Source organism: Lepisosteus oculatus, chromosome 18 (genome assembly GCF_040954835.1).
Source record: "Lepisosteus oculatus isolate fLepOcu1 chromosome 18, fLepOcu1.hap2, whole genome shotgun sequence".
NCBI lineage: Eukaryota > Metazoa > Chordata > Actinopteri > Semionotiformes > Lepisosteidae > Lepisosteus > Lepisosteus oculatus.
In genome coordinates, this window is record NC_090713.1 from 21,609,594 (window position 1) to 21,621,345 (window position 11,752).

The 11,752-nt window shown below is 60.9% G+C and overlaps 1 protein-coding gene across 3 annotated transcripts; it reads right to left on the minus strand.

The window, feature by feature from the left end:
* Positions 1-161: 161 nt before the first annotated feature.
* Positions 162-11,517, minus strand: men1 (multiple endocrine neoplasia I). 3 transcript variants are annotated; one of them, XM_069180522.1, is made up of 10 exons: positions 11,227-11,517; positions 9,080-9,619; positions 8,013-8,221; positions 7,140-7,271; positions 6,239-6,279; positions 4,349-4,436; positions 3,793-3,929; positions 3,103-3,241; positions 2,422-2,598; positions 162-1,575 (listed from the first exon to the last, which is right to left on the minus strand). In XM_069180522.1, the coding sequence occupies exons 2-10, from the start codon at positions 9,522-9,524 to the stop codon at positions 1,054-1,056; spliced, it is 1,890 nt and encodes a 629-aa protein (XP_069036623.1). In that variant the 5' UTR covers positions 9,525-9,619; positions 11,227-11,517; the 3' UTR covers positions 162-1,053. The 3 variants fall into 3 exon arrangements, with proteins under 3 accessions (XP_069036623.1, XP_069036622.1, XP_069036624.1); XM_069180521.1 differs by lacking the exon at positions 11,227-11,517 and adding an exon at positions 10,744-11,194; XM_069180523.1 differs by lacking the exon at positions 11,227-11,517 and adding an exon at positions 10,744-11,193 and having other exon boundaries at positions 7,140-7,268.
* Between the last annotated feature and the right edge of the window lie 235 nt (positions 11,518-11,752).

Below are 11,752 nucleotides of genomic sequence, written 5' to 3' on the forward strand. Positions count from 1 at the left end.
TTCTTTTGAGAGAAAGAAAAAAAAAAAACGGGAGGTGACCCGCGATGGACTCTAGCGCCCCCTGTCTGTGGGGTGACTCTTGCAGCTCCCGAAACCGGAAGGGCCTCTGGGAAGCCTCAGGCCGATATCCGCGCAGCAGGAAACACAAGTGACGGCCAGGATTCTTTGCCAGTATTTTTATTTTATAAAAAAAAAAACAAAAAACAAACACAGCTACTACAGGTGACGTGGATCCTAAAGTAAAAACTACCTACAAACAGGGCTCAGATGAGTCAGCTTCTGCCTGGGATTGTGTGTGTGTGTGTGGGGGGGGAGGCCCACCCCCACCACTGTCAGCTCAACAGCGCCTCCTCCTGGGCACCGGGCAGCGTCCGAGAGGAACGGCGCTCAGCGGGGCCCGGCCCGCCCAGAGGTCACCCCCGGAACGCACGAGGGGGACAGGAGACAGACCAGCGACGCCGGCTACCGTCTCCACAGCGCAGCCCCACGAACGGAACGAGCCCTAGGCCCCACTTTCCCGCTGCACTGCGGGAGGAAACCCACGAGAACATGCAGACTCCCCCCAGACAGCACCCGGGAGCCCCCGGCAGTGCCACTCACCCCTGCGCCCCTCAGTGTATTCCACCTCCCTCTGTCCCTTCCTGGACAAGATCACCCCCCCACTGCCCCCAGCCCATCGGAAAGCTTCTCCCAACTCCAGGGGGACAAAGCCAGACTTGAGGAAACACCCTGGACCGGATACACGCGTTACAAAAACGGGGGGGCGCCATTCTTCAAAATCCACCCCCCCCCCCCAGAGCCGGACTGAATCCACTACCCCCCAAGGCTGAAGAGCTAGAGCAGAGGCAGCTCCGCTTCTTCCCAGCTCGAGGCAGGAAACATGACCCCCCCCCCCCGACCCCTGACCCCCGACCCTCGACCCTCGACCCTCGACCCTCGCGCGGGACGACACAACGGCCCTCCTCTCTCCCAGAGCCCGACGAGGCCGGAGACGAACGGGCGCGTCCCCGGAGTTCAGGGGTCTGGGTGTGGGGGCTGGGGGGGGTCACCCCACTAGAGGCTCTTGCGCTGGCGCTTCATGAAGGAGAGGGTGTAGTCGCCGGCGGGGGGGGGCTTCTGCCTCTTCATCTGCACCTGGGACTGGGCGGTGAGCTGCAGCTTGATGGCGCTGGAGTTGACCTTGGCGGCGGCCAGCAGCTCCTTCATGCCCTTCATCTTCTCGCTGCGGAAGGTCACCACGGGCCCCGGGGCCGGGCCGGGCGAGGAGCCCCCGGGGCCCCCCTCCCGCTCGCCGCCCGCCCTCCCCCCGGGGACGGAGCGCCGGCGGCCGGGGGGCTCCCCTGCCGCCGCCTTCTTGGGGGGCGGCGCCTGCGGGGGTCCGTGGGGAGCCGAGGGCGGGGGGGGCTGGTGAGGAGAAGGAGGAGGAGGAGGAGGGGGAGGGGGAGGGGGGGGCTCCTCGGCTTTGGATTCGCGCCTGGGGCCCCGCCGGCGCCCCTCCCGCGGGTCCTCACTGGACTGGTCGTCGTCCTCCAGGGGCTCCGGCTCCTTGGTGATGATGGACACCTTCTGGCGCACCTGCGAAGAGGAGAGGGTCACGGCCCACACCGCGCCACCCCGCCCCCTCGGGCAGTCCAGCGCCACGCTGCCCTCCCCCCAGCACGACACACAGACACACAACAGGGTCACTTTTCTTCCCAGAAACCGGCACGACACACAGACACACAACAGGGTCACTTTTCTCAGACACACAGACACACAACAGGCTCACTTTTCTTCCCAGAAACCGGCACGGCACACAGACACACAACAGGGTCACTTTTCCCAGAAACCGACACACAGACACACAGACACACAGACACACAGACACACAGACACACAGACACACAGACACACAGACACACAGACACACAACAGGGTCACTTTTCTCAGAAACCGACACACAGACACACAGACACACAGACACACAGACACACAGACACACAGACACACAGACACACAGACACACAACAGGGTCACTTTTCTCAGACACACAGACACACAGACACACAACAGGGTCACTTTTCCCAGACACACAGACACACAGACACACAGACACACAGACACACAGACACACAGACACACAGACACACAACAGGGTCACTTTTCTCAGAAACCAGCACGACACACAGGCACACAACAGGGTCACTTTTCTCAGAAACCAGCACGACACACAGACACACAACAGGGTCACTTTTCCCAGAAACCAGCACGACACACAGGCACACAACAGGGTCACTTTTCTTCCCAGAAACCGGCACGACACACAGACACACAACAGGGTCACTTTTCCCAGAAACCAGCACGTCAGAGACACAGGCACACAGACACACAAAAGGGTCACTTTTCTCAGAAACCAGCACACAGGCACACAGGCACACGCACCTGCGCGTCGAAGCGACTCAGGGACTGCACCAGGTATGTGGCCCAGCCCACGTGCAGGACGGGCGTGGGGCTGCCCTCCTCCCACTTGCAGATCCCGTCGTAGAACCGCAGGAGGTGGGCGAAGCACTCGGAGTCCTGCAGGGCCGACAACGCGGCGGCCACCTGCTGGGGGGGCTCCTGACAGACCAGAGAGAGACCGAGAACACCGTCTGAGCCCCTCCCTGCCCCAGGGCATTTCAAAGCAAGGAGCCACTTCTTTACACAAAGGGTGGTGGGAGTGTGGAGCTAATTTCACCGACATCTGAGCAGGGGGCCGGGACAGCGTGGTCTCGCCCCTCCCTGCCCCAGGGCATTTCAAAGCAAGGAGCCACTTCTTTACACAAAGGGTGGTGGGAGTGTGGAGCTAATTTCACTGACATCCGAGCAGAGGGCCAGGACAGCGTGGTCTCGCCCCTCTCTGCCCCCGGGGCACGCCGACATCCGAGCGTGAGCAACAGGACACCCCAGTTACCCCGCAGAGCTGGCACACCTGAACAACGCCCCCCAAGTCTTTCGGCATACGCGCCCCTTCCGAAACCACTCGGCCCCCTCTCGCTCGGTTCCCGAAAGCGGGTCCCGCCGAGAAAACGCTCCAGGACGGAAGAGTTTCGTCCGGATCCAGGCCCCCCTCCCCCCCGTTACCTTCTCCACCCCGTCAGCAGGGGGCGCCCCCTCCCCCGAGCTCTCGCTGGCCGTCTCCTTCAGCAGCGTGGGGATGACGTCGTTGGCGATGTCGAAGAACTCCTTGTAGATCTCCTCGTCCTCCCGGAAGTAGTTGTAGCTGGAGAAACAGGGCAGTGAGTCTCCGCAGAACGGGAAGACCCGGACCAGATCCCCCGGTCGGAATCAAGACCGTCGCACCTCTTGGTTTTCCACTGTGCTCCCTTACCGCGACGACCCTGAACTGGAAGAGGCAGCTAGCAAATGTCTGGATGAGATTTACAGTTTCCTCGGGTTTTGAAAAGTATTATACAATCAAGTTAATAATAATAATAATACGAATTACGAACTGGCTTCATCACTCTGCTCTCCTCCCCACTGAGAGCTGGGGTGTGGGGAGCGTTCTGGCGCACTATGGCTGCCGTCGCCTCATCCAGGTGGGGGTACACACTGGTGGTGGTGGAGGGGATCCCCATGACCTGTAAAGCGCTTTGAGTGGAGTGTCCAGAAAAGCGCTATATAAGTGTAGGCAATTATGATTATTATTACCTATGTGGGCAGCGCTGAATTAACAATCTTTGGGGCTTTGTCTCCCCCTAGTGGACAGTGTGAGAACTCCCCCCCCCCCCCCAGGACAGAACCGCCGAGGCCTGTGAGGGCGTCGGTACTCACTCCTGCACGACGGTGGCGGCCTCCGCCCAGGCCCCCAGCGCCTCCCGGACGTTCCTGTGGCGGTAGTGATACCCGGCCAGGTACATGAAGGGGTAGATGTGCTCGTTGTTGTAGTACTTCTTCGCCGACTCGATGGCCTGGGACAGACGACGACGGGGTGGGGGTGGGGAGAAAAATAAAAACAAAGACCCGGGAGGTCAGGAGACGGCAGACCCGGGACACTCCCCGCTTCTCCCGGCTGGCCAGGGAGAGTCTGGGAATCCTTCAGGAGGACCCGGAGACCGTTGCCGGGGACGGGGAAATGCGGTCTTGCCCGGCCTGTTACCACGGGTGACCCTCCCCCGGGGATCGTCCCGCCCGCTCGCCCAGGACAGGGGTCACCCCCGCAAACCACGCGCAGCCTTACAGGTGAGCCAGAGGATTGTGGGAAAAAACGACGACTCAAAACCCGCCGGGAAGCCAGTGCAGGGACCCCAGGACAGGAGTGACGTGATCGCTTGCGCTGGGCCCGGTCAGCCGAATTCCGGACCCGTGAGCCTTGCTGCCGCCCCCTCACCTTCTCGTGTAGGGCCAGCGGCTTTTCCCGGCTGGGCTGTGGGTCCATGTCTTCCAGGTCGGCCAGGCAGCCCAGCGCCATGGGGTACCTGCAGAGCAGCACAAAGAGCGAGTCTGGACACCGCCGGACACTCCTGACCGCCACCAAGGGCTGATTAACGGCGGGGGGGCAATCGGTCCTACATTTTAACCCCCCCGTGTCCCACAAACCCCCCCAGAGAAGGGAGCTTGGGAGGGCTCTTCACGTGCGCTGTACGTGACTGTTCTGGGGATACAGAACATGGGTTTTTGGCATTTATTCCGCGTGAGGCTGGGGGACATGGGGGGGGAACGACGCTGCAGAGGAAGGCCCAGGCGTCGTCTTCCTCCCCCTCTCCTGGATCGGCGGCCCAGGGCGTCGCGGGTGCCGCCGTCTGGGACCACCGCGTCGGGACAGATCGCTACCGGCCGGAGGGACGACCACGCTGCGCCACCTAGTGTCCGCCAGCGTCCTCACGAGGTGGCGCAGCAGGGCCACCACGCACGACAAGAGGCGCACAGAGGGCCATCGGACGGGATCGACCATCGGCCGGCGAGATCCACGCCCTCCGCTGTGGCGATGAGGCCCGGTCCATCATTCACGAACCCAGCCAGCCCGGATACAGCCTGTTCTCCCCCCCTCTGCGTTCCGACCAGCGGTACCGCACCGTTAAATAATAATTAATAATAATTGCTTACACTTATATAGCGCTTTTCTGGACACTCCACTCAAAGCGCTTTACAGGTCATGGGGATCCCCTCCACCACCACCAGTGTGTACCCCCACCTGGATGAGGCGACGGCAGCCATAGTGCGCCAGAACGCTCCCCACACCCCAGCTCTCAGTGGGGAGGAGAGCAGAGTAATGTAGCCAATTCATAGAGGGGGAGTATTAGGAGGCCATGATTGGTAAGGGCCAATTGGAAATTTGGCCAGGACACCGGGGTTACACCCCTACTCTTTTCGAGAAGCGCCCTGGGATTTTTAATGACCACAGAGAGTCAGGACCTCGGTTTTTTACGTCTCATCCGAAGGACGGCGCCTGTTTACAGTATAGTGTCCCCATCACTATACTGGGGCATTAGGACCCACATGGACCACAGGGTGAGCGCCCCCTGCTGGCCCCACTAACACCTCTTCCAGCAGCAACCTTAGTTTTTCCCAGGAGGTCTCCCATCCAGGTACTGGCCAGGCTCACACCTGCTTAGCTTCAGTGGGTTGCCAGTTGTGAGTTGCAGGGTCATATGGCTCCTAGCACGGAGCACTGGACTCAAGGACAGCTCCTACCCTCCTGCAGTACTTCTCCTCTACAGCCTTAACACACACCTGCACAACGCACGTTTCCCCTGGCCTACCAATTTTTTTGGGGGGGGGGTCTCATGACTACAGATTTATTTGTCCACAACACATTTATTGCTCCTGTGGTCCACGCTGGGGGGTGTTGTCTGCTGTACTGTGTGCGTCCCAAGAGATCAGCGCCATTAAGAATTTCCAATGCACGTAAACGACCCTACGATTCCGGAGGGGGGGGGGAACGGGCTGGGAAAGACTGCCGAGGATCGCAACCCGAACCGTACGGTACCCGAGCCCCCCCGCCTCCGAGGGCGGTCTTTTTCTTAGCCGGAACCCCGGGGAGGGGTGGGGAGTCTGTCTCAATGACGTCTCTCGTCTCATTTTAAATTTGGAAACGGTACGGTCCCAATCTTTCTCGCAGAACCCAGTTACAACTCCCCCCGGCCGTGAAACGCACTCGGCAAACGAAGGCGATTCCGATGGTTCTGGTGGGGTTCTCGCGGTCCGGGTCTCTGCGCGATGGACTGGGATTCCCAGAGTAACAGGGCGGAATGAGGCAGGGAAGAAGGACGGCACTCACCTCTCCAGATCCCCGTGATCATACAGGAGCCACAGCAGCCTCTGAGGGGGGGGGAGAGAGAGAGAGAGAGAAGTTCCTACTGCACTGTGACAGATACTCTGGGATCAGAGAGTTCCCACACCTGCCAGAATCACAACGGGTCCCAATCCTACTGGGAGAGGGAGGAGGGAACTGGCAGCCCAGTATGTGATCTCCTGTCCCAGCCTGAGGAACAGACAGTGAGCCTGTCTCTCAATAATAATAATAATACATAGTGTGATCTCCTGTCAGCCTGAGGAACAGACAGTGAGCCTGTCTCTCAATAATAATAATACAGTGTGTGATCTCCTGTCCCAGCCTGAGGAACAGACAGTGAACCTGTCTCTCAATAATAAAAATACAGTGTGTGATCTCCTGTCCCAGCCTGAGGAACAGTGAGTGAACCTGTCTCTCAATAATAATAATACAGTGTGTGATCTCCTGTCCCAGCCTGAGGAACAGTGAGTGAGTCTGTCTCTCAATAATAATACTACAGTGTGTGATCTCCTGTCCCAGCCTGAGGAACAGACAGTGAGCCTGTCTCTCAATAATAATAATACAGTGTGTGATCTCCTGTCCCAGCCTGAGGAACAGTGAGCCTGTCTCTCAATAATAATACTACAGTGTGTGATCTCCTGTCCCAGCCTGAGGAACAGACAGTGAGCCTGTCTCTCAATAATAATAATACAGTGTGTGGTCTCCTGTCCCAGCCTGAGGAACAGTGAGTGAGTCTGTCTCTCGATAATGCTCCTTCTATCTACAGTCTATGTCAATATTTTATGACATGTCTCTGTTGTAAATGCTGGGATAGGCTCCGGACCCCCCCCGACTCCGGACTGGAAGAGGCGGTCAGGAAAAGGGACGGACGGGGAAGCCCCCCTACCTGCTGCAGCTGCAGGAGCTCGGCGCTGTCGGTGTGCAGGTCCACCGAGGGGTTGATGGCGCAGACCATGAAGGTCACCTCCATGTTCCGGGTGCACTTGAGGTAGGAGCCCTTCAGATACAGCCAGCTCTGCTGGGAGGAGGAAGACGGGGTCACCTCCGTCAGGTGTCCGCACCTCGGACCCCAAGAGGAGGAGGAGGAGGAATGTGGACAGGCTCCTCTGACACGCCCCCCTGATCTGGTGAAACCGCGCAGGCAGTGCTGCCCCCTACTGGAGCCGCTGACCGTAGGAGAGGCCTGGCCCTCACACTGCAGCCCCGCGAGCCCGCAGGCACCCAGGAGGCCACAGGGGGGCGCCGCGTCGCCGAACCCGCTCTGGCTGACCCACCCCCCCCCCCGTCCTTTCGCCTTGAGGAACCCCGGTCGCGGGGCAGCTTGACCCCTGGAGCAGCCCAGCCACTCGGGCGCCCCTGCGGGTTCGTCTCGAACGCCACCCAACTACCATCTGTCCCTTTTCTCTCCCCGGAAACAACAAGAAGGGGTACCCCCTGGACAGGATACCTCACACACACACACACACACACACACACACCTCGCACCAGGGTCAACTTCCCCCAGAAGCAGATTCGCTTCCCAGCATGCCTCTGGACTGCGGGAGCACCCGGGGGGGACCCATGCAAACCCAGGGAGAACACGCAAGCTCCACGCAGACAGCACCCCCCCGCCCCCCCCCAAGAGCAGAACTGAACCCAGGGCCCCGGCTCTGCGAGGCAGGGACGCCGACAACAGCGCCGACGTTCGGCGGGATCAGAGATCAGAAACCCCCTGGCCTGTAACCTCCCCACTCCCCTCGAACCCGCGCCGGCCCCTCACCCTCTCGCTGACCCCGGCGCTGACCGTCTGGCCCCGCCGGTCCTCGTTGCCCTTGCCGTGCCAGGTGACCTCGGCCGTCTCCTCCCCGTCCTTCCCGAAGATGACCCAGGCGTGGTCCTCGGACAGCGCCAGGTGGACGTCCTGCAGCCCCAGGACCTGACAGGCGGCCACCACCGCGAAGGCCACCCCCGAGCTGTCCAGCTTGGTGCCTGCGCAGAAATCGCAGAGCGGTGGGGGGGTGTGAAAAACTGTTTCTAGTGTTGGACACCTACAGAGACAGGTCTGCAGAATGACCTCTCAACAAGAGTCCTCTCTTCCCACAGTGGCCAGATCATCTGCTTTATCAGACTGACAGTTCCACAGCTCTTTTTAGGCACCCCTAGAGCTGACCAGCTTGGTGCCTGCACAGAAATGACAATTAAAAAAAAAGAGCTTCTAGTGTTGGGACACTGGACAGCTACAGGACCGCCAGGCAATCGATAGTTTCGATTCAAGAAAGGACACGATTGCGAACCAGCACGTTCGCAGGCGTTCACGAGAACTTCAATATTCGAGATTAAAACAGAACAGGTGGCTCCACTGTGGCCCCGCGGGTCTGCAGCACAGCCTGGCTGGTGCTGTCAGGTCACCTCGGCCCGATCGGATTGTTAAAGCAAGACGGGCAGCGCGCGGGTCCGGTCAGGAGGGTCAGGGGGGTCAGTGAGCCCCCAGCTCGGTGAGGTCAGTCGGGTCAGGGGGGTCAGTGGCGCCCCCAGCTCAGTCGGGTCAGGGGGGTCAGTGAGGTCAGCGGTGCCCCCAGCTCAGTCAGGTCAGGGGGGTCAGTGGTGCCCCCCAGCTCAGTCAGGTCAGGGGGGTCAGTGGCGCCCCCAGCTCAGTCGGGTCAGGGGGGTCAGTGGCGCCCCCAGCTCAGTCAGGGACACAGCCTGGGCAGCACAGTCCAGCCCCGGGCCTGGAAGGCGACAGACAGACAGACAGACAGACAGACCGGCGTGGAGACTGGGGGTCTTCACTCCCCGGGGTCACTAGACCAGCACGTCGCCCCCCCCGCTCCCCCGGGGGACCCTCACCGGTGATGAGGCTGAACAGAGACTGGATGTGCGCCCTGTCCTTGAAGTAGGAGCGGCTCAGGCTGTTCCAGATGACGTCGGACACCTTCTTGACCAGCTCGCGGCCCGAGCCCCCCGCGGGCCGGCGGTACTGGGACAGGTCGACGGCGCCCCGGATCTGGGCCGTGAAGCGGGCGTGCAGGGCGGACACCAGGCCCAGCTCCACCACGGGGAAGCAGGAGGAGGAGGAGGAGGGGCGGCCGGGGTCCAGGGGCTCGAAGCGCACGCCGGGCACGTTGACGGGCACCACCCGGTTGACCGCCAGGAAGTGCTCCACGAAGCCCAGCACCAGGGAGAGCAGCGCCAGGTCCGGCTCGGCCCGCGCCAGCTCCGCCTCGAACAGCGCCACCACCCCGTCGATGCCCCGCAGGGGGAACAGCTTCTTCTGGGCGGAGCGCAGCCCCATCGCGCCCCCCCCACTCCCTTCCTTCCTTCCTGGCTGTGGATTCGCCGCCGCTGCCTCGCAGGGGCCTGACTCTCCGGCTCCCCCTACAGGCGCCCCTGCGAACGACACCGTTGAAGGAGGAGGTCAGTGCCGTGCTCCGGTCGGGCTTTCGGAACTGATGACGAGGGCCAGCTAGGCCATCAGCACCTCCTTACAGCACCAGTTAAGCCACTGCTGGGCTGATCTGGGTTGAAAGGTGACCTGGAAACTGCACCAGTAACCCCACCTGGGAGACGCACAGTGCTCATTCTGCACCAGCAGCCCCCACCTGGGAGACGCACAGTGTTCATTCTGCACCAGCAGCCCCCACCTGGGAGACACACAGTGCTCATTCTGCACCAGCAGCCCCACCTGGGAGACGCACAGTGCTCATTCTGCACCAGCAGCCCCCACCTGGGAGACACACAGTGCTCATTCTGCACCAGCAGCCCCCACCTGGGAGACGCACAGCGATCCTTCTGCACCAGCAGCCCCACCTGGGAGATGCACAGTGATACTTCTGCCCCAGCAGCCCCACCTGGGAGACGCACAGTGGCCATTCTGCACCAGCAGCCCCCACCTGGGAGACGCACAGTGCTCATTCTGCACCAGCAGCCCCACCTGGGAGACGCACAGTGATCATTCTGCACCAGCAGCCCCCACCTGGGAGACGCACAGTGCTCATTCTGCACCAGCAGCCCCCACCTGGGTGACGCACAGTGCTCATTCTGCCCCAGCAGCCCCGGTGCACGGTGAACCTGGGGGGCTTCGGGGATCCCAGATTTTACAGCCTTCTGTGCAGCAGCAAGGCAGCCCGCAGCCGGCCTCACCGCGGCTCCGACAGGGGGGAAGAGCAGAGAAGCACGGCCCCTCTCGACAACGACAACGACAACGACAACCCACCCGAGTTTCTATTTCAGCCTGACTCACTCCCTTCCCCGCCACGCAGGGAAACACCCCCGCCGGACGTCTACCGATCTGATGGTTTAGAGCAGACGAAGTGCCCTTCCTCACGGCACGCAAACCGCCGCGAACAGGACCGGGACCGGGACCGGGACCAGCCGGCCCGTCCCCGGACAACAGCAGCCTGCCGGCCCGACAGCAGCTGCCCCGTCTCAGAGCGGGCGGAACTGGGACAAGCGCCCCCGTCTTCCCAGCCCGGAGGGAGAGGAACCACACCGGCGCGAAACGACAGCTTTACCGTCATGTCTGGCGGGTTATGTCTGCTTTTCTCTCGCAAGGCACGAACAAGCTCCTTTCTTTTGCCGCCACGGGCGCTCGCTCGCTCTCTCTCCACGGGGGTAGCGCCGTCTCCGCTGCGTCACCTTTGACCTCCCCGCCCGCCCGCTGGAGCACCCTGGGAGTTGTAGTCGGCCTAGCGCTCCGCCTGGATTGTGGGAAACCGAGTTCTCTCCCGCGCAGCTTGCGCTATAGACCTTGCAGCAAGACGAAGTGAAAACACATCGTACCGCAGACGTTCGCTTGTACGTTTTGGGTTAATAAGCATAATTGTATTACACGGTTCTCCGATTATCCGCCTTGCATTTTCCTGCAGCTGCGAGTCGCACTGAATGACTGTTTGACCAACATTTACTTATTTGACCATTAAATGACGGACCTACCGTACCTCTGCGTTCTGTTCTGATAAAAGAAATTTAAGAAAAAAAGTAATGGCTCTACGCACACGTGACAGCTGGACGCGTCGGTTTTACGTGGACGTGTGAGCTTGAATTCGAGTTTCTGAGTAGTTTCTCCGGTTAAATCGGACTATTAACAACGCAGGGGCTACACAAGGTCTGCGCCCGGTTGTCAAACGGTGTGGACCTCACATGGCGCGTAACGCCACCCCATCGTAAAACGGGCGAAGGAGACTTCCAATTGAAGTGGTCCTCTCCTCAATCTAAGCACGTCAGTCGAAGGGCGAGGGCAAGGAGTCTTTTCCAGGTCCCAGTCGCGCTCTGCTGCCCTAGCGAGACCAGGGCCCGCCGTGCATGATAGGAAATATGCAAATGAGTTGCCGTGACGACCCTCTCCGGGGCGACAGGTGGACGGGAGAGCGACTGACCGCTGCACTAGCCAGAAACCCAGGGCCAGAAAAGGCAGGCAGGCGCTGGAACAAGGATCTCCCAGTGTCCAGCTGGACTTGACCCCTCATGGCCTCCTGATAACCCCCCTCTCTGAACTGGCTCCATCACTCTGCTCTCCTCCCC